Source organism: Ahaetulla prasina, chromosome 1, assembly GCF_028640845.1.
Source record: "Ahaetulla prasina isolate Xishuangbanna chromosome 1, ASM2864084v1, whole genome shotgun sequence".
NCBI lineage: Eukaryota > Metazoa > Chordata > Lepidosauria > Squamata > Colubridae > Ahaetulla > Ahaetulla prasina.
In genome coordinates, this window is record NC_080539.1 from 49,854,450 (window position 1) to 49,875,733 (window position 21,284).

At 37.4% G+C, this 21,284-nt stretch overlaps 1 protein-coding gene and 1 long non-coding RNA gene across 6 annotated transcripts in view; one reads left to right on the forward strand and one right to left on the reverse strand.

Moving 5' to 3' along the window:
* The window catches only part of LOC131189213 (uncharacterized), a 102,935-nt gene that overhangs the window by 21,346 nt on the left and 60,305 nt on the right, over nucleotides 1-21,284 (forward strand). The window lies entirely within an intron of this gene.
* EPAS1 (endothelial PAS domain protein 1) overlaps nucleotides 17,960-21,284 on the reverse strand; it is a 129,517-nt gene continuing 126,192 nt past the window's right edge. For all 5 annotated transcript variants that reach the window (XM_058165208.1, XM_058165210.1, XM_058165207.1 and 2 more), the window contains 2 exons: nucleotides 19,930-20,112; nucleotides 17,960-18,431 (listed from right to left, as the gene is read on the reverse strand). In XM_058165208.1, the coding sequence (XP_058021191.1) occupies nucleotides 18,280-18,431; nucleotides 19,930-20,112 (335 nt within the window). In that variant the 3' untranslated portion in view covers nucleotides 17,960-18,279. The remainder of the gene's footprint in view (nucleotides 18,432-19,929; nucleotides 20,113-21,284) is intronic.

The window sequence follows — 21,284 nt, forward strand, 5'->3', positions numbered from 1 at the left end:
AAATTAAGATAATCATTAAAAAACTTATTCTAATGCCTAATTATTAAAAATATAAATATAAATATTAAAACCAATTTAAAACCCCTATAAATTTAAAATCTAAGCCAGTCCTGCACAGATGAATAAATGTGTCTTGAGCTCGCGACGGAAGGTTCGGAGGTCCGGAAGTTGACGGAGTCCTGGGGGGAGTTCGTTCCAGAGGGTGGGAGCCCCCACAGAGAAGGCCCTTCCCCTGGGCGCCGCCAGACGACACTGCCTAGCTGACGGCACCCTGAGGAGTCCCTCTCTGTGAGAGCGCACGGGTCGGTGAGAGGTATTCGGTAGCAGTAGGCGGTCCCGTAAATAACCCGGCCCTATGCCATGGAGCGCTTTGAAGGTGGTTACCAAAACCTTGAAGCGCACCCGGAAGGCCACAGGTAGCCAGTGCAGTCTGCGCAGGATTGGTGTCATACGGGAGCCACGAGGGGCTCCCTCTATAACCCGCGCAGCCGCATTCTGAACTAACTGCAGCCTCCGGATGCCCTTCAAGGGGAGCCCCATGTAGAGAGCATTGCAGTAATCCAGGCGAGACGTCACGAGGGCATGAGTGACCGTGCATAGGGCATCCCGGTCTAGAAAGGGGCGCAACTGGCGCACCAGGCGGACCTGGTAGAAAGCTCTCCTGGAGACGGCCGTCAAATGATCTTCAAAAGACAGCCGTTCATCCAGGAGGACGCCCAAGTTGCGCACCCCTTCCATCGGGGCCAATGACTCGCCCCCAACAGTCAGCCGAGGACTCAGCTGACTGTACCGGGATGCCGGCATCCACAGCCACTCTGTCTTGGAGGGATTGAGCTTGAGCCTGTTTCTCCCCATCCAGACCCGTACGGCCTCCAAGCACCGGGACAACACTTCGATAGCTTCGTTGGGGTGGCCCGGTGTGGAAAAGTACAGCTGGGTGTCATCAGCGTACAGCTGGTACCTCACACCGAAGCCACTGATGATCTCACCCAGCGGCTTCATATAGATGTTGAACAAAAGGGGCGAGAGGATCGACCCCTGCGGCACCCCACAAGTGAGGCACCTCGGAGCCGACCTCTGCCCCCCTGTCAACACCGTCTGCAACTGATCGGAGAGATAGGAGGAGAACCACCGATAAACGGTGCCTCCCACTCCCAATCCCCCCAACCGGTGCAGCAGGATACCATGGTCGATGGTATCGAAAGCCGCTGAGAGGTCTAATAGGACCAGGGCAGAGGAACATCCCCTATCCCTGGCCCTCCAGAGATCATCCACCAACGCGACCAAAGCCGTCTTAGTGCTGTAACCGGGCCGGAAGCCGGACTGGAACAGGTCTAGATAGACAGTTTCATCCAGGTGTAAGGGAAACTGATATGCCACCATATCCAAAGCGAAGGTTGGAGACCGGACGATAATTACCTAAAACAGCCAGGTCCAGGGAAGGCTTCTTGAGGAGGGGTCTCACCACCTTGAAGGACAGAAGGAAGAGCTGGTAACAGGGCAGTAGCCAGATAAAAGGGGCCTGGGCCAGCATGAGGAAAATAATTTGAGAAGATGTCTTGGGTAAGTGCCTCCCTAATTCACATGAAAATACAGGGAGTGAGGGACAAACACATTCAGACTTCAAAGATTGAGGCCAGCCTTACAAAGTAAACCAGAAAAGCAAATCATGTAGCTCAGTGCAGCTTTGATTGTAAGAGCGATAGTAACAGAATCTTGTAACTGAACTCGAAAACTTCCTGCTCATTGTCTATTGTCCTGCCCGTTATGAGGTGTATTAGGTGTTTTCCCTGCAGTCACTAGTTTGCAGTCAAACAGCTTGGCCAGATCAGCTGAAACTGACAGGTCTGGGAAGAAATGCAGTTTGAAGGGACTCTCTCATTACCCAGAACAAAACAACCTATAAAACAGAAAATTTGTAGCTCAGGGTTGAGCATGTTCCTCCCCATTTTCCCACCCTCTGGCCTCGCCTCCTCACCTCGTGTTCTCTGCATGGCAAGCAACCAGAGGAAATGGCAGGGACCAGCTGTGCATGCGTTCAAAAGCATGTTAGAGCTTAATTTTGGGAGAGGTCTTATTTTCAGGGAAACACAGTAGATGTTTCATTACCCTGTACTCTGATGATGTTACCTAGCTGAGTTATGAAAATGTCTGCAAGAAAAGGACCAGATTCAGAGAGCATCCAGGACAGCACAGAATAGACCTGGAGGAGACCTTTCAGGGAACATGCTGGAATGCCTACACCAGTCTTAACCATACATAAGAACCGGGCCAATCCCACTTGTAGAAGTAATGTGATATTGCCCCTGAAAAAGTAGATGGTAAAGCCAATCCTATTATACTCATGACAAACAATGTGTTGGGGTCATTCCATGTCAAGTGGTCTGATTTCAGGAAAGTGCCCAGGTTGACCATCACGGATTTTGATGAAATTTGGTGTGAACCTATATACATGTCCCAAATGAACATTAATAAAGTGCTATGTTTACCAATGTTCATTGGGGACGTGTGTGCATATTCACACCAAATTTCATCAAAATCCCTGATGGTCGACCTGGGGGCCCCAGGCCACTTGACATGGAATAACCCTTAGTTTAAAAAAGCACTACTTTAATACCAGGACTTGAAGATTATCAAGAATCAAGAATTAATACCAGAAATTGAAGATTATCTCAGGATGGGATAAGGATCAAAAAAAGGCAATGTTGTGTGAGGAAAAAGGGTCTGTCAGGGCATGTTTGTGTCATGGTGACATGTGCTCTTCTGTTATCAGCTGGTCAAAGCTGGTAAACATGGTTTGTGGAACAGAAGCAAGGAGGCACTTGAGACTTAGCCAGGAGATCATGTAAAGGAAACCTCTAGGGCTGGTAATAAAGGGGTGGGGCTTTGATTGCACAGTAGATTGCATGATTGTGGCTGCCATCTTGACTCTACCCCTTCATGTGGACTTGGGCAGGAAGAAAAAACTAGCTTGAAAATGAGATTGAAGTATTTGCCGAGTCCATTTGGTTCCCACACTTTGTGATACCATAATCCCCTAAAATAATAAATGAATTTGTATTCATTTATAACAATTGCATTCTCCCTATGAATAAAAGTAGCCATTTTTGTGTTGAGACTTGGCAAGAAATAAACATGCCACTTTGAATAGTTGAATTTGAAGTTACATACCAAAGAAGTTTTCCAACACTGTGGTAGAGCAATGGTGTGCTGGGGCTTCACCAAAGCAAAATGAGGAATAAAGCACAGGATGCCTCTATGGAGATTCATAGTCATCCAGGTCATGGTTGTCCCAAAGCATCTTTGGGAAAAGTCCAGGATGAATTTTGACTCCTGGATCCTATTTTGCCTGTGCAATTCTGAAAAATTTCTTTTTAAAAAAATATATAGCCCCCCTGCCCCTTCAAAACAAGTTGTTTGCAGCCATTTGGTAGATGTTCCCTTTCTGAATAATTGAAACTATAAAGCAAGCAATGCCTAGCAGTTTAAAGGGCTTTTCACAAAAGAAAAGCAAATACTCCAGGATTCAAATCAATGTGCTCTCTATATTCTCTCAGTTGGAAAAATCAGTAAGAGAATGTGTTGCAATTCAGAGTGTTAAGATTTATAGAAGAGAAAAGGAGCTAAAGGAGAAGAAGAGTTGCAGGCCTAGTGTTATCTTGTTAATAAAACAATTAGGTCTGAAAGATTCCCAAGAATGTTAGAATTACCTGAGTGTAAGAGCACTGATCTTTTCTTTACAAACAACTCAGAGAATGCTGGGGTGGTATAAGAAATGACTGATTAACAGAATTGTGCATGATAAGTATGGGGGAAAAATATTTGAGTCTCTTGATTTAAAGAAGATAAGTACAATTTAACCTGTCTCTGAGCAATAAGTCTGGTGCATTTTGCTTCATTAAGAAACTGTCAACAAAAGTTATCATATATCTAAGTATTTATTGTATAGCAAGATTCTTTAAGAACAGGCTCTGCAACCCTTTTGATCCTCTTCCAAGCTAGTTGCTCCAGAATTGTTCATGAACCATTCCTTTCCCTCATCTTGTGGTCTGCCATGTGTCAAAGCTTCTTGAAACAGAAATCTATCCAAGACTCTGGAAACCACCACAAACACCAATGGGGCTGTGTAAATAAATACCCTAGTTTTATCAGGCTTATGGATAGAATTCAAAGCTCTGGTTTTCTTAAACAAATTGACCATCCTCCTCCATATGGTGGAATTTTTTGAACACTGTCAGAATTTCTGTTGACGTGTATGTTTTAAATTGTACATTAACTATCATATTTAATATCCCACTGTAGTTCTTGAAAGCTTCTGGAATGAATCTTTAGAATAATGTTTTGGCGAAGACCAGCATTGGTGTTTTCTCAACATGGGTTCTGGATTATGCAGGCAGAGATGGTAGGATCTCCCAGATGTTTCAGTGGAGTTTAGGAGAAAGATTAAAATGACCTGCCAACACATATATTTTCAGTGAGGGTCTGTAGAGGTGTGCTCAAATATTTCTGAGAAATATCTCAGAATTATCTGGACCAAGATCAGGAGCAGCTTGCTTTGCTGGTTTTTGAGCAGAATATCTGGTGCATGGTGCTGGCTGAAACTAGAGATAGGCAAACATGAAGCAATATGACCCTCTTCCCATTTATGCCCAGAGAGAAGTGCCTGTTCACACAACCATTCTCCAGAGTATTTTTTTCCTACCTTCTGAAAATTAGAAATATACTGCATACAAATGTAAATCTAAATACATATATGCCTATACCAATTTATGTACATATGTGTGTGCATCTAGATCTAGATCGCACACTTATCTATACACACATGCAACCCACTTACAGATTCACTAAACAGGACTGATCAAAAATATATAAATAAATAAATAAATAAATAAATAAATAAATATTGCAATAAAACAAGAAAAGGAAATGTATACTGTATTTTTCAAGATCACAATCAGAAGCAAATATCCAATTTAATCAAAATTGCATACCTAGGACGATGTTTGCTAGAATCATCATAAAGATATGTAAAGAAAAAGAAAGTTAGCTTTTTTTAAAAAAATGGAGTGGAAACAATCAGTCTAACAATCTACCTGCCCATTTTTTTTTAAAAAAACAATTTTTTAAAGAAGATTTATGCCCCCTTTAGAAAGAAATGGCCATATAAGTTACTGGCAATGGAAAGGGACATATAGATGAAGAACATAGTTGAACAAAGGCAATAGATTGATAATTGGAAGTATATGGATTCATACATCTGGTAGTGATCTTATAATTCTCTACAGTAATCCTAATTGAGGGTATCACTCAGGGCAAACATTAAGCACTAGGACTAGCAGGGTAGAGCTTTCCAACTCACTCCCCCTCTCACACACGCTGGCTTTTACATGTAAGATGCATTTTACATGTAAGACATAAAATCTCACTTCTCACAGAACTGGGAGTTCTGTTTGTCCTTTCCACTTTTCAGGCACTTGGAAATCAGCCATGCTCTGCTTGATTGGGAGGTTGGGGAAGGAAGGGGCTTCCCACTCAGCTCAGAAGAGTCCATTCTCCAGGCAGGGACCAACCTTCTCAGGAGAAAAAAACAGGAGGCTACCCCTGTTCTGTATCAACCATTTTTTGCTTTATTTACTTGAAGCTTATCTCCATACATTTTATTGCTCTATCTGGGATTTGTCTTGGAAGAGAGATTGATTTTTGCAATTTGTAGAAGGTCCTTAATGCCTGTTGATTTTAATCTTTCCTTTTATTAATGTCCACCCCTTTACTGTATGTAAACTGGCCTGAGATAGTTTTCGCCTTAAAAGCAGGCAAAAAAGATGTAAAATTAACAATGAATGAAGAAGCAAAATAGGATTTCTGGCTTCTTTCAGAGTGTATATGTCAAGTTATCTCATGCAGTATAGAACTGAGATGGGCAAAATGTAGCTTTTCAGATATTACTGAACCAGGGGTGAAATCCAGCAGGTTCTGACAGGTTCTAAAGAACCAGTAGCAGAAATTTTGAGCAGTTCGGAGAACCGGTAATGGAAATTTTGAGTAGTTTGGAGAACCGGCAAATACCACCTCTGGCTGGCCCCAGAGTGAGATGGGAATGGAAATTTTGCAGTATCCTTCCACCAGGAGTGGGGAGGGAATGGGGATTTTGTAGTATCCTTCCCCTTGAGTGGGGTGGGAATGGAGATTTTACAGTATCCTTCCCCTGCCACGCCCATCAAGCCACACCCACAGAACCAGTAGTAAAAAAATTTGGATTTCACCACTGTACTGAACTCCAACTTTGTAGCCAGTGTTAAAAGATGATGGGAGGTGTAGTCCAGCAGCATCCACCTTCTGAAGGAATACTCTGGACTAGACTGGCAGAAAAAGAGAAGCAAAAGTGTAAATATCTACAGACTCTGACTATTAGTCCAGGTTTTTCCCCTTTGGTCCTTGTACTCAATTGGCTGGAAGTAAGGCTTGATGGGTAAGCCACAACTGACTGCTTTGAAACTGAGGCCAGCATTTTAAACCCCATTGGCAGTGAGCGCCTGAGGAAGAAGAGGGTCTGCCAATAAAAATTTAAATTTATTCTCCTCCGAATTTGTAACAAACACTAATTATTTAACCACTAAAACTCTGACCTATTGGGGAAAGCTGCAGTACATGCAAAAAGAGCTGGGTTTTTAAATAGCCACCACATCATTAGCAACTGTGAAAGAGACGCTCCCCACCATGTTAAAAAAAAATGCAACAAATCAAGATCTTTTAAATCCCCACTCAATTTTAGTTGATCTAACTTAAACTAGGCCAGAGCAATCTTTCAAATGTAATTCCTAGTTCTCGTATTATTCAACAGCACATGCTTGACGCTCTTCTATGGAAATTGGGGAAGGTTAGAAAGGCCGGCTGGCACATATCCAAATCTCATTTCATTGACTGGAAATCTCTTTGTTTAAAATAGGCTGCCTTATAATAATTCAGTTTACTTGTTTGCCTTTTTTCATTTGTGCTTGGTGCTTCCATTTGTTGTCAAATACTGCTTTTTGGAATGTTAATCACAACAATGGACTGTTGCGTCAACTTGTTGCTCTGGTACATACAGCTTATTTGCAAATGCACTCCAGTACAGAAAGAAAATATAGAACAGGGTGTTTTGTTTTTGTTTTTGGACATCTGTAATTCTCTAATGGCTTGAATGAATATGGTTAGAAATCAAGAATGTGGGACTATTTTATCAGAAAACAAAGGGATTGTTTCACTTCAGATCTCATTAGTCTAGGAAATTGTTAGTAAAGTGAAGCATGAAAGATGCAACATGACGTTGAAGTGGCTGAGCTATCACCTAACTCCAAACTTTCCTATCCAGTAACAGTGTTCTTATTAGTTCTCCAGGAATCAACTGCGAAGTATAATTTCTGCTACATTTTGCAAGCTGAAAATAGTCAAAGCAACATACTGAGGCCCTAATTTCTAGACAATTGAATGTATTAATAAGAGGTACAATTTACTATTGTTAGTTCACATACAGCAAATAGGCCAAAATTGTGGAAACCTTTTGGGAAAAATATATTTTCTAAAACTAGCTAATAGCTTCACTTTGTTGGGAGTAGTACCATAAAATTATGTATCAATGGAAATATAATTTAATGAAGAATGTAATGCAATAACTTTTGTGAAGGATTTGCTATTAGAATAGTAGTTATGGTATAAAGAAGAAAAGTGAAACGTAGAAAAAACAAGATATACAAAAATTATATCAGTTAATACTTGGTGGGTAATCTTTAGCATGAATTATGGCCTTACAACGGTTTCCCATGGAGTGAACAAGTCTTTTAGTTCTGCAGCTGTTATAATGTGAAACTAAGATTGAATTATTGCTTCTATTAATTGGGTTTTATTGCTGGGTCGCTTCTGACTAACAAGCTTCTTTAGCCGGCTCTATAGATTTTCAATTGGGTTAAAGTCTGGGCTATTCCCAGGCCATTCTAGCAGTGGAATATGATTATCTTGAAACTCAAAAAAAAAGTGTTATTAGCCATCAAACCTCAAAAATATACTTTTCCCAAAAAAATTCCGTAATTTTGGCCACTACTGTATGCCTAAACTGGTGCTCTCCTGTCTAGAAAATGGGTCTTCTAATGCAACACATCTGGGACATCAAACTGAGAGAAATCAGTTTTTTTTAAAATTTTGAATTTATATCCCGCCCTTCTCCGAAGACTCAGGGCGGCTTACACAGTGTTAAGCAATAGTCTTCATCCATTTGTATATTATATACAAAGTCAACTTATTGCCCCCAACACAATCTGGGTCCTCATTTTACCTACCTTATAAAGGATGGAAGGCTGAGTCAACCTTGGGCCTGGTGGGACTTGAACTTGCAGTAATTGCAAGCAGCTGTGTTAATAACAGACAGACTTAGTCTGCTGAGCCACCAGAGGCCTCCTAAGTCTAAGTTGCCCTTTCCTATTGCCCCACTATATGACTGATAAGGAATTTTATTTGGTTTGATGGATTGCCATACAATTCATCCCTGATATGATATGCAAACAATTTGATAGAATTCTATGTAAGTGGAAGGCTTCTGTTTGTTCATTTGAATGAGAAAAATCTTAATTTTTCTCAAAAAAGTTACTTGTAAAGACATTTCTATTGGTTCATAACCAGGCATCTGCCATTTGGAAAGATGTACCATTGTGTCTTACAGTGAAGTTTTTCAGGCAGTAAACCATAGAGATCAAGTCGAGAAAGAACAATGAGGGTTTAGGATTATGGTGAATAAAAAATTCCTCCTGGCAACAAATGATAGAACAACACTTGAATGCAAAAACAAAAGGAAGGCAGACGGCAGATGCTGGGAAGGGGTGGTGAGGGCAATGGATAGAAGAAAGAAGTGAGTACCATCGGTTTTATTTTTCTGTCAGAAAGGACAAAGATGGTTGTTTTCCTACTCTAGAGATAGTTTGTTTTTCTGTGGAAGGAGATTTATAATGCAACACATAGAAAAGGGAGCAGGTGTGCAGTTGAAAGAATAAAACGAATGACTTCAATCAACAAATAGAAAAACACAGAGTCAGTTGGGGAGGGGTGGATGGTCAGCTAGCTGGATCCTCTTTTAAGTTCTCAGGCCCAGAAATGTCTTCTTTTTTCTTCTTCAGCAGTCTTCTTTCCTGAAGAAATCAGCCAAGAAAATTCTGTGACTCCTATGATGCAGCCCTCTGGGACACATGGGATATGGGAGTGCAATCCTGCTCAGTGTTCAAAGTGATACTCTGCAGTTGCTTAACAATTTCATAAAATCCCAATAAAATAGCTTTTCCCAGCACAGTTATATTGCAGTGTAACTCTCAAAATTTCCAGTCAGAATGGTCCCTTGGGGAGTTGAACTAATTTAATGCAACCTCTTGGCCTTGCCGTAGAGAGATATGTGAGCAGAGGATTCATGCCCCAATATCATAAGAGAGACAACATGAAACTTTTTGTTTTAAAGATAAAGTGTAGAACTACTTTTATGAGTAATTGTAATGGTATGTGAGAATGACCTTGGGAGATAGGGGGAAGAGCCACAGCTAGGGAACAGTCAGATAAGAGGCAGCTTGGGCCAAGAAAGAAATATGGGCATGAGAAACATTTCGGAAGGGACCTTCCCTAATTTCTTTAGGGAAAGATTTACTTTTGGAATTGCAAGAGTCTGTTAATGTTGCCCTACAATGAAGTAATTAGTTCGTCTGGATGTGCGTCCTGCCTGGACTACCTTGCCAAGCTGACAGTAATTTTAAAGATGAAAATATAAATTTTCAGTGCTGTAGAAAAATATAGAGCTCTCCAGATCATTCTAAAAGAGTCCCCCCCACCTCAAATGAATTCCAAAAGATAATATAAAGCTATGGATTGACCAGAAGATGGTACTAGTCAGCCGCAAATGTTTTTTTTTAAAGAGATTGGAATAGAATTTATAAAGGATTTGGAATAGGATTCAACTTATACAAGAAAACTATAGGAGAATTGATACTGTTATGCTCAACCTGAAGAAAGGTAAGGGCTGAAATCATCCATAATTTACTTGCTGTACAAAGAAATAGAAATATGAGCCAATGAGAATTGACTTTGTACCATGCAGAAAACAAATTAAACCTAGCCCAGATTCCTAGCTAAACATTTTATCTATTTGGATTTATTTGCATGATATCTTGGGTGTAGTAAAGTAAAACAACAAGAATTAAACAACCTTCTGGTTTCCCACTGGAAAACCTGTCCCCCTCTTGCTTTTTGCTTCTAAAGATGCTCATAGGATAAAGCATAAGGTCCCAAGGTTTATAGCAGATAATCCTCCATTAAAAGACTTAGTGAGTCACAATCCTTTGTTTTAAGAGCCATCAGAAGATACTCCTCAGCTGAAGAGAAGCGTCAAGTTCAGTTTGGTGTAAAGACATGGGGTATAAAGATAACTCAGGCTTTATCACATGTTGCTGATGGGCACCTCTTAGACCACGAATGATCCAAAAGGTACCCATCAGCAGTATGTGATAAGGCCTGAGATAAAGCCTTCTGTGCTATGCTGAGATGTGCAGTAAATTTAATGATTAGTGGCTTGGCTAATTTTGGCTGTAGTGGACCCATGCTTTGCTTGGATTACCCTCCCATTTAATGGACTCCCATTTAATAGACTTAAATAGAGGTTTTACTGCAAATACTGCAAATAACACCAAAATCAAATATGTAATTATTCAAACTATGTAAAGTAAAGTAATCATGTAGATTTCTCCCAAGTGAACTATTGAGGTTTTCCTGTAATTTTTTAAAATTATAATCAATAGGCCCTAAATTATATCTAAATATAATAACCATTACATCTCCTTTTTCTTTTTTCTGTTTACAACCCGTAATCCCTTAATTCAAGGTAGAGTCAACTTAATGGAGTTGAATGTTTACTGGCCAGATGCCCATCCTGATGCCTGCATGGAGTTCACAGCAGAGCCTCTTTACCACAAGACCATCATGTGGCTCTGCATCTTTTTTTCCCCAATTATTGAAACTATTTAGCTTTTGAAGATGAAGATATCCAAGGGGCCACCATAGAAAATATACATAAGCTTTAGAGAAGCAGAACATTCTATTTATCATTTAAGAAATATTTTAATAGAATTCCATTCTTTACATTCATAGCTTTTATTCAGAAAAATGGAGACAGATTTATTGTTTATCTCTTTTGCCCTGTTACAGCCTCTTTAAAATCTATTCAATTTTGAGGAAACCTGCCTTTGTATCAGGAGGGAAGGTAACTTGGAGAAGAGTCAACAGAAATGAACAATCCCCCCCAATAAATTTTCTAGTTTATGTTTATAGAATCAAGAGTTAATATGTTCTTCAAAACCATGTGGTCCAGGAGCGTGTATCTGGACTGGAGAATGAGTGCCTCTTCCGACTCCCATTAGCATTCATGACTAGCCATGGTGGTTGATCTATGCTTTTATGAAGTACCTATTAGAAAAAAGTCAAACCCTCTCTTTCTATAATTAAAAACAAAAATGAAAAACAGTGGAAATGAAATATGATTCAGAACATCAGTAGCTGTCAAAGAAAGGTGCTAAATCTTCCATTATGATTGATGCTATACAAGTCCAAAGGTGAAATCAGGTAACTTACCTCAGTATTATGAAAAACTTCAGCCTTACAAAACACTTGTCTTTACATGCCTGTATATGCAGCACCTTGGGCTTTTTTGAGGAACAGCAGGATAGAAACATGGTAGAGAAATAACTAACTGCACTTAATGCTGGTACAAATGGCTGACCAGTTGAAAATATAATAAAAGTAGACAATATATGTGGTTGTTGGTGCCATAGCCAATTCTTAATAGTTTTAGAAAATATTAGAATGTCTCATTAAATAAAAAGAAAATTGAAATGGATTTGAGATTAAATTAATTTGTAATATTGTGAAATTTTAATAATTTCATACAGCTATCTGTAAAATATATACTTGAAAATGTGAATATTATACTACATTGATTAACAAATTATGGTCCTTATCAGTGAAGGGGGAGGGAGGAGGAAGAGATTAGGAGGAACAGCAGGAGGAATTTCCTGAGGAATATATTTTTAACTTGGAAGAGCAGATCAAGGAATGTAAACAGTTATATGTTGTTTGTATGGGTGTTGTTTAATGGAAAATTTCAAGCCACTTAAAAAAGCATAATTCTATCCTAACATAAAATTTATAAATTTTATAGAGAATAAATAAATATGACATGAAACAAGATTCATTTTAGACTTCTCTGAGTGTACTTTTTTGATTAGCTGTCAAAATGGCATTTTTTGGTCTATGTATTTAAAGATAATTGCAAACCTTAATTCTTATATACAATTTAATAAATACTTGCACTTCAAAAAGATACTTTCACTGATGTTTTGTTTTGCCAGAATCAAGAGTCGTAAAACATGGAAGAATCAGTAATCTTTAATAAAGTATCAGTGTCAAAATACATTTCTTTATTGAATTAAAAGTTGCCATACAGTGACAAGATTATCAGTAAGAATTTCAACAATAGAGAGAACATGAAATAATTATGACAATAGTTATGGTTAATATTATAAGCATGGTATCCCTCTCCCTCAGTGTATTTTTAGTAAAAGGTTAGGGTAAACACTTGAATGCTGAAACTACAAATAAAAATAAAATAGCAATATATGAGTGCCATTCAGGCACACAGCTTTTTATCACAAACAGATCTGTTTTGCTTCAACCACTTTAGCTCCATAGATGTCACTATAAATCAATGGATCATTTAAAGCGAACTATTTGAGATTAGCAGCTTAATGTGAATATTTTTAATGTTTCCTCCAAAATTAAAACTTTATTATGATAACTAAAAATCTGATCCAATCAAAACTCATATATGAGTCACATTAAGCAAATCAAATTTGCCGCTAAATATATTTTAGTTGAAGCTGCAATACAGTGCATTTCTTTGAACATACGCATTATGACAAACTATATATATATATAAACAATACTTTAATGCTTCATAAGTCCTAATTTTTAAATAAAATATTCTGATAAAACACTCTTCCTGCAGATCTGAACTTATGCCATATACTTAATCAGTTGTGAAAGTATTATCACAGTCTTCTTCCACATGATATCCTCCTGATATATATTGTGGGTTCTGTATTTTTTTAAAATTGCAATCAACATTGGAGAGCACCAAGTTGAAAAAGGGTATATTATGATGGCTACCCTTTGAGAAATTCTTCCTGAAATTTGCATGGCTTTAGGCAAACACTTGGAAATGCAAATTTATACATGTCTTCCCAAAATTGTGTCCTTTCTCTTTCAGCAGGACTTACTATTGTATAGGTATAGAATTATATTTGATGGCTGAGTGTGAACCTAGAATATGCATTTTTCAGAGGTATGGGCCACATTTTGTCTCTGGACTGCTTGCTTAATAATTTCTAATTTAGGCCACTGCTTTTAGATGAGACAGAGGAAATTCCTATAATCAATTCTGAAGAAGATTCAATTCTCAGTCTGAACAATTGCTGGAATTGTGGGAGTTCTATACCTCTTTATCTTTTGCTGTAAAGATTGCTTTGACTGGCCCCAATTTTCCCTCTGCCTTATATAATCCCACCTGTAGATGCTAATCATCAAGTGGCAGAATGTTAAGGCTAACATCTTGAGTGGAAGACATGCTCCAGACTTTTCTTTTGCAAGCGCTTGCCCTTGGTACAATGTAGTGAGCTGTTGAGAAATGACGACAATCCTAATTTGGGACCAGAATAACCTCCCGAGTATGAGTATTTCAACATGGAGAGATTATGTCCTGGAACAAAAAGAACCAGGGCATCTTTACAACATTTCTGAGTCTTTTTTTCCATTCATTATGGAATCAATAAACAAAAGTGTAATGGTGTTTTTTTTTTAAAAAAGATCCCTGAGCAGACCATATTCCTGAACACTTTTCACTTTAAAATCTTTCTGCAAAATTCTTTCAAGAGTTTACCTAGCTTGAAGAACTCTTTTCCAAAAATGCAAGCAAAATCTTATTTACATCACATTTAATCTGTTTTTCCCTTTTCTATTAACTTAGCTTTGGCTAGATGAAGCATTGATGCTTGTCAAAACTTCAATTTCTATGTAAGGCAGACAGGCAACTCCTTGGGGTTTACAAAGACTCCATTAATACCTTCAATGAAGAACATGCAAAGTTCTAGCAGAGTTTTATATTTCTCATGTAGAGACGAATGGGAGCCATATTTGTAGCAAATATGGACTAAGTGGTTTAAGGCACTTCAGCAGTAAACCACAAATAAATATAGGCCTGAAACTCTCCTTTCCCCCTTCAAAAGGTAGTAATGATAATCAAGATAATCAATAGGACTTTGAGGAAAACTTGGCTACATCTTGAACCCTACTATCAATGAGCTTAAATACTAACACATTTGTCTTTATGAGGGTAATGAGCACAAGGAGAAATATGGTAAATCTGTTTTAATTTCTAAGAGTGGAATTGAATGCCATGTTAGTACACTTCCACTTATACAACAGGACTTTCTCTGATTTTTCCCAGGGGCAAAGAGTCATCACTCTTTCCCAAAACCTGCTCTGGAGTGTTTTCCCATAACCCCATTCTCCAATGAAACCAGTTTTAAGAGAAGTCTCTGTTTTTTAAAATTTCAATTGGTGCTAATTTGCACCAGATAATCATCTAAGGAGGTGAGACTTCAGCATCAGGTAACAGTATCACATTTCCTGATTCCCTGAGTCTACCTTGGCCTTCTAAAGCTTGTTCTAAAATTCAAAGGGTATGCAATTGTTTCTGTGTCAAGCATCAACCTTGAATCTTGGCCAAGCTCTCCAACATTTATGTCTAAACTGAATTCAAATTAAAATAATAAACACAACTGGTCTCTACTTGCACATTTAAGAATGTTACTTTGTTTGTCTTATTACATATTGCTGTTTGGTAACAACTTTGGGAGGTCTCTAAGGATTGGGTCCAAAGCTTTTGGGGGCCAGATAAGACCTTAGGGCCTCAGGTTGTACACATCTGTTCTATGGTTTTCATAAATAAATTTAAATCTGCTAAGTTCCTGGAGCTTATATTATTACTGAATTGAATATACAGATGTTCCTGTTTACTCATTAAAGGCAAACAGGACTACATGGAATGAAACGGACTCCTTCTATTTAAATAAATTCCTGAGCACCAACATGTTTTCTTATAGTGTTTCTGAAAGTTCAGAATGGTCTTTTGAAAACCTACTAAAAGATGAATTGCATGAAAAAATTAGCAACATTAAGGTATACTAAAAAAAAGTGACAAAAATCTCAATTGCACCAGAGTTTAGAATACTTTCTATAGCATAGTAAGCAAACAAGCAAATGTATTTATTTCTGAACACAAATTGGTAGTGTGAAGGATGTGGCTGGCTAGCTGAGAGGAAAAAACAAAAGCCTAAACTACAATTAATAGTGTTCATGATAACCTTCAGACAATTCCTGTCATGGCAAAACAAAATGATGGAACTGGAGAAAAGAATCCCAAAGAAGCATTCCTAATTCAGCCTCTATCTTAAAAGATATTATAAAGTACCAGTATGTGATAAATATTTAACCCAGACAAAATTATCAAATCAGCATGGTGGTTGGGTCAAAACATTAGGGAGTTAAAATATATACAATAATACAGGTGATTAGTATTTTTTATGACTATGTCCAATTCTCTTTTAAATTCTTGACTTAATTAGACAGATTCCGCAGAATTCTGATCTAAATGAGTTCCATTGTTTTGGATTCTTTTCCAAAATACATGGTTAAAACCTAAAAAGTCAGCAACTTTCCCACCTATTTCAATTTAGGAAAACATTGAATTGTGGGAGTTCTCTTAAGATCAGGTGAGGAAGGCACTTTCATAGTGTTTAAATCCATGGCAGGGATTGGCCAGATAGCTTTGGCTCTTCAATACACAACAGCAAAAAGCATCCCTCTTTAAAGCTAAATCGGGATAAACTCTGAAGCAGAGTCTCTAGATTGTATGATCTGTGAGAGCACTTTAAGATAATTTGCAATGTTACAGAGGAAGCTGGAACTAAATGATCCATTCTCACATTTGCTTCATTTTCTGTTCTTGATATGCATAGCTTTTGAATACTATTGCACACCATTGTTTGCGTTACCAGAACATTCAGTTTTAAATGAGGACACTGACCGAAATGTTAAATTAGATTACAATTTGTTATTTTCACAGGGATTAGGCAACACAGCAGTTAACTCTTAGAATTAACACAGATTTTTTTCTTATTTTTGGATTCTTGAAAAGATTGAAGCTTGAATTCTTTTGCACACTAGAAAATTTAAGAAACAATTTGGGAATGGCCATATAGGTCCGCTGTTTGAATAAGGCAGTGCTGATTACCATCAGGGAAAAGATTTATTTCACTCAATCTTTGGCAAAAAAAATAAAATAAACAAAAATGACACAGTTACAATAAATTGGGCCAAAGTATTACATACAGGCATTAGCACACGCAAAGCCTTTTTTTTTAATTAGCATGAATATTGAGGAAATTTCAGAACATATAAATTACACACAGCAAAGGGGAATAATATAATATAAATTTTCTAAGGAACACTATTGGAATAAAAGGAAAAATACAGTAGATGCATACTTCTTTTAAAGCAAATAAGAAAGTGAGTTAACTTTTCAGAAAGGCCACTATTTGGTAAAGTGGACAAGTTCAACAAGTAAGTAAAATCTTGTAAAAATGTAAATTGGTATTAGAAATTGTCTACTTGCAAAAATATATTTTAAAACTGCAGCTGCTTGGAACAGTATCAGCCCCGGGGGGAGCACCCAGATTTGCTCAAGTGGCTTGGTCAAGAGCTTGAAGCAAGTCACCTCCCTGCAGAAGTGTCGAACTGCCCATCACCGGGATGTTAACCTCACAGTCATATCGGGTTAATTCTGGCAACAAATAAGGTTCAAAAGAAGGCCCGAGCAGACGACTTGCAACTCCTGAGGGGGGGAAAAAACAACAACAAAAATAATAATACAAAAGCTGAGCAATATATTTCATACCCAAGGGGACTTAGCAGTAGGATTGAACTTAAAAAAATGTCACATTAGTACAATAGAAGTAAAAAAAAAAGCTATCAAAACTATAAAAACAAAAAACAAAAACACATTTCTACTTCTAAATGTGAAGTTATATCCTTATAGTTAAATTAAATAGGGATTAAAGGACATAATAAATGAGCAAAAAAGTCAGAGGCACAAAGTTAAAACTATCGTAAAAGTTACAACTATTAAAGGTCTGGAAACTGTTTTTAGACTCAAACGCTAGGTGAATGGTTTACTACCTATTCTAACATTTCTCCAGTTAATATTAGGCTCACTGACTACAGAGATTCTCATTCATCCAGGTCATGTTTTCCCAAAATCGCTTTTTTCAAAAGGCAGCTGAACTTTTTTCCCCTTGAAGATGTTTCGCTTCTCATCCAAGAAGCTTCTTCAGTTCTGACTGAATGGTGGGAATGGAAGGATTTAACTGAATGGTGGGAATTCAGGTATATAAATGATCTATGCAAGGAATATAAATCCTTCCATTCCTCTCATTCAATCAGAACTGAACAAGTTTCTTGGATGAGAAGCAAAACATCTTCAAGGAAAAAAAAACCCAAAGTAAGTCCAATTGTTTTTTTTTAAAAAGCACCTTTGGGACATTAGGTCCACTGATCAGTAATTATCCCTGTTCCCATTTCTGAAATATTTCTTTATTCTTTAGTTTTCTAGCACCTCTAGTTATTTACAAAATAATGCTACTTTTGATTTATATCAACCATCATATAGATTTCTATAGCCAGTTTATTAACTAAGAGAGATTAATAAAATAAACAAAATGACACAGTTACAATAAATTGGGCCAAAGTATTACATACAGGCATTGAACTTAAAAGCCTTTTTTTTAATTAGCATGAATATTGAGGAAATTTCAGAACATATAAATTACACACAGCAAAGGGGAATAATATAATATAAATTTTCTAAGGAACACTATTGGAATAAAAGGAAAAATACAGTAGATGCATACTTCTTTTAAAGCAAATAAGAAAGTGAGTTAACTTTTCAGAAAGGCCACTATTTGGTAAAGTGGACAAGTTCAACAAGTAAGTAAAATCTTGTAAAAATGTAAATTGGTATTAGAAATTGTCTACTTGCAAAAATATATTTTAAAACTGCAGCTGCTTGGAACAGTATCAGCCCCGGGGGGGAGCACCCAGATTTGCTCAAGTGGCTTGGTCAAGAGCTTGAAGCAAGTCACCTCCCTGCAGAAGTGTCGAACTGCCCATCACCGGGATGTTAACCTCACAGTCATATCGGGTTAATTCTGGCAACAAATAAGGTTCAAAAGAAGGCCCGAGCAGACGACTTGCAACTCCTGAGGGGGGGAAAAAACAACAACAAAAATAATAATATAAAAGCTGAGCAATATATTTCATACCCAGGGGACTTAGCAGTAGGATTGAACTTAAAAAAATGTCACATTAGTACAATAGAAGTAAAAAAAAAAAGCTATCAAAACTATAAAAACAAAAAACAAAAACACATTTCTACTTCTAAATGTGAAGTTATATCCTTATAGTTAAATTAAATAGGGATTAAAGGACATAATAAATGAGCAAAAAAGTCAGAGGCACAAAGTTAAAACTATCGTAAAAGTTACAACTATTAAAGGTCTGGAAACTGTTTTTAGACTCAAACGCTAGGTGAATGGTTTACTACCTATTCTAACATTTCTCCAGTTAATATTAGGCTCACTGACTACAGAGATTCTCATTCATCCAGGTCATGTTTTCCCAAAATCGCTTTTTTCAAAAGGCAGCTGAACTTTTTTCCCCTTGAAGATGTTTCGCTTCTCATCCAAGAAGCTTCTTCAGTTCTGACTGAATGGTGGGAATGGAAGGATTTAACTGAATGGTGGGAATTCAGGTATATAAATGATCTATGCAAGGAATATAAATCCTTCCATTCCTCTCATTCAATCAGAACTGAACAAGTTTCTTGGATGAGAAGCAAAACATCTTCAAGGAAAAAAAAACCCAAAGTAAGTCCAATTGTTTTTTTTTAAAAAGCACCTTTGGGACATTAGGTCCACTGATCAGTAATTATCCCTGTTCCCATTTCTGAAATATTTCTTTATTCTTTAGTTTTCTAGCACCTCTAGTTATTTACAAAATAATGCTACTTTTGATTTATATCAACCATCATATAGATTTCTATAGCCAGTTTATTAACTAAGAGAGATTAATAAAATTAAAAGAGACAGTCTGGTCTAAGGCACCAGGCTAGAAAGCCAAAGGCTGTGAGCTCAAGTCTCACCTTAGCCTTGAAAGCCAGCTGGGTGATCTTGAGCCAATCATTCTCTCTCAGCTCAACTCACCTCACCTCACTGGATTGTTGTGAGGAATAATAGGAGGAGGGGGGAGAATTAGATGAGCTTGTCGTCTTAAGTTATTTGTAAAAATAATAAAGGTGGGATAGGAATAGGAATAGGAATAGGAAGAGAGGAGAGGAGAGGAGAGGAGAGAAGAGAAGAATAGTTATCTCAATTAATGGGAACTAGGAAGGAAAAAAAATATTCCAGAAGGTAGTAATGGAAAACCACTTCCATATTTCAGTCAAAAACTGTACAAAATCCAAGGGGACCCTAGCAACTGAGCCTTATTTATATGAGACTTTATGGAAAAAACTTCAATTTATTTGTTGAGCAGATTGACCATGGCACCTCCTCAGTTAGAGGTTAGATTACTTTCAACATCTCAGAGTAGGAGCCCACCCCACCTACTAAAGGAAATGATTTAAAGCAAGCGTATCTTTCTTAAAAGCGAAATTTTCATTACTGTATGTAATCTTTCTAAATTTGACATGACACTTACCTGACATCCTATGAGCTTGCGATACACTGAAGTCCTGATATGGGGTTTTGTAAAAAGGTGGCGAGTACACAGCTTTGGAATTATTTGCAGAGTTGCCAGAGGACAGGGGTAGATCTTGCTGTTGTTGCTGCATCACATGTGCTGGCTGGCCTGAGCCTCTTTGTAGGTTATAAAGAAATTTATCTACAATTGCAAAATTAAAAATTGGCTTTAAAAATACTATTAGAAACAGAATGCTAAATTTATATTTTGCCTGGGAAAGTATTTGTGTGTGGTGATGGTGGTAGGGCAGATAGAAGTCCCATGTTTTTCTAAAGCAATTTCAGGAATGATGAATTATTCTCTATGGATACTTTCCAGATTGCAAACATCTGCAGAAGGAAATTAAGCAGCCACTAGAGTCAATTTAATGGTGAGCATCAGTTCATAATATCTTAAATTTCAAAGATTTTTCAGGGTTAGAACTAGTTTATGCATACATATAATAGGTAGTAATGGAAGATGGAGCTATGTATAAGCATGAATATATTAGATATTAACAATGAATTCATGCACCTAGTTTTCATTCATATATAATAGAGAGATATTCTTACTCTTGCCAAAAGTCATTGAAAGATAGCTGAAAAACCTAAAGGTATTTTGACAGTTGGGTATTGACCTTGTGAATATATGATAATGAAAAGTAGGTAGGACAGTTTTGGATTATTGTTGTGGTTGATGTTGTTGTTATATACTTTTATTCATTAAACGTGAAACTCAGTCAATTGAACATTTAAAAATGTATCACAGATATTATTGACTGGCACTGATGGTTGATACGAGTTGCTGCCAGCATTTACGGGTTGCTGCCAGCAATTATTATTATTATTGTTATTATTATTATGTTGCTATTTATGATGACATATCTCTTCTAATCCTAGAGGAGGTACATAGCCAACATATGGCTAGTGGCCATTATGCATTTGTCTAAGCTTCTTTTTAAGACATTTAATTTATGAATCAACATTGTATCTCATGGTAGTTGACAATGCATTTTAGTCATGTGTTTTGTGAAAAATATTTTTCCCCCTATCCATTCAGAATTTCATGCCATTTAGATTTGCTGGATGACTCCTTGTTCTGAATTACAGAAACCACTGTCAGATATTATCATTTGACTGTAGAGTTCTCAGAAGTATCTGAATTTTCACTATGTGAAATAACACTAGATAAGATGGTCCACTGCTCTAATTCGGCAGAACTTTTACTTTTAAGAACGATGAAACAGAGAGTAGATAAGGTAGCATAGAATTTGGTAAATATGAAAGACAAAGCATGTACATACCTCTGTTACATAATTTTTGGTATTCTGCTCA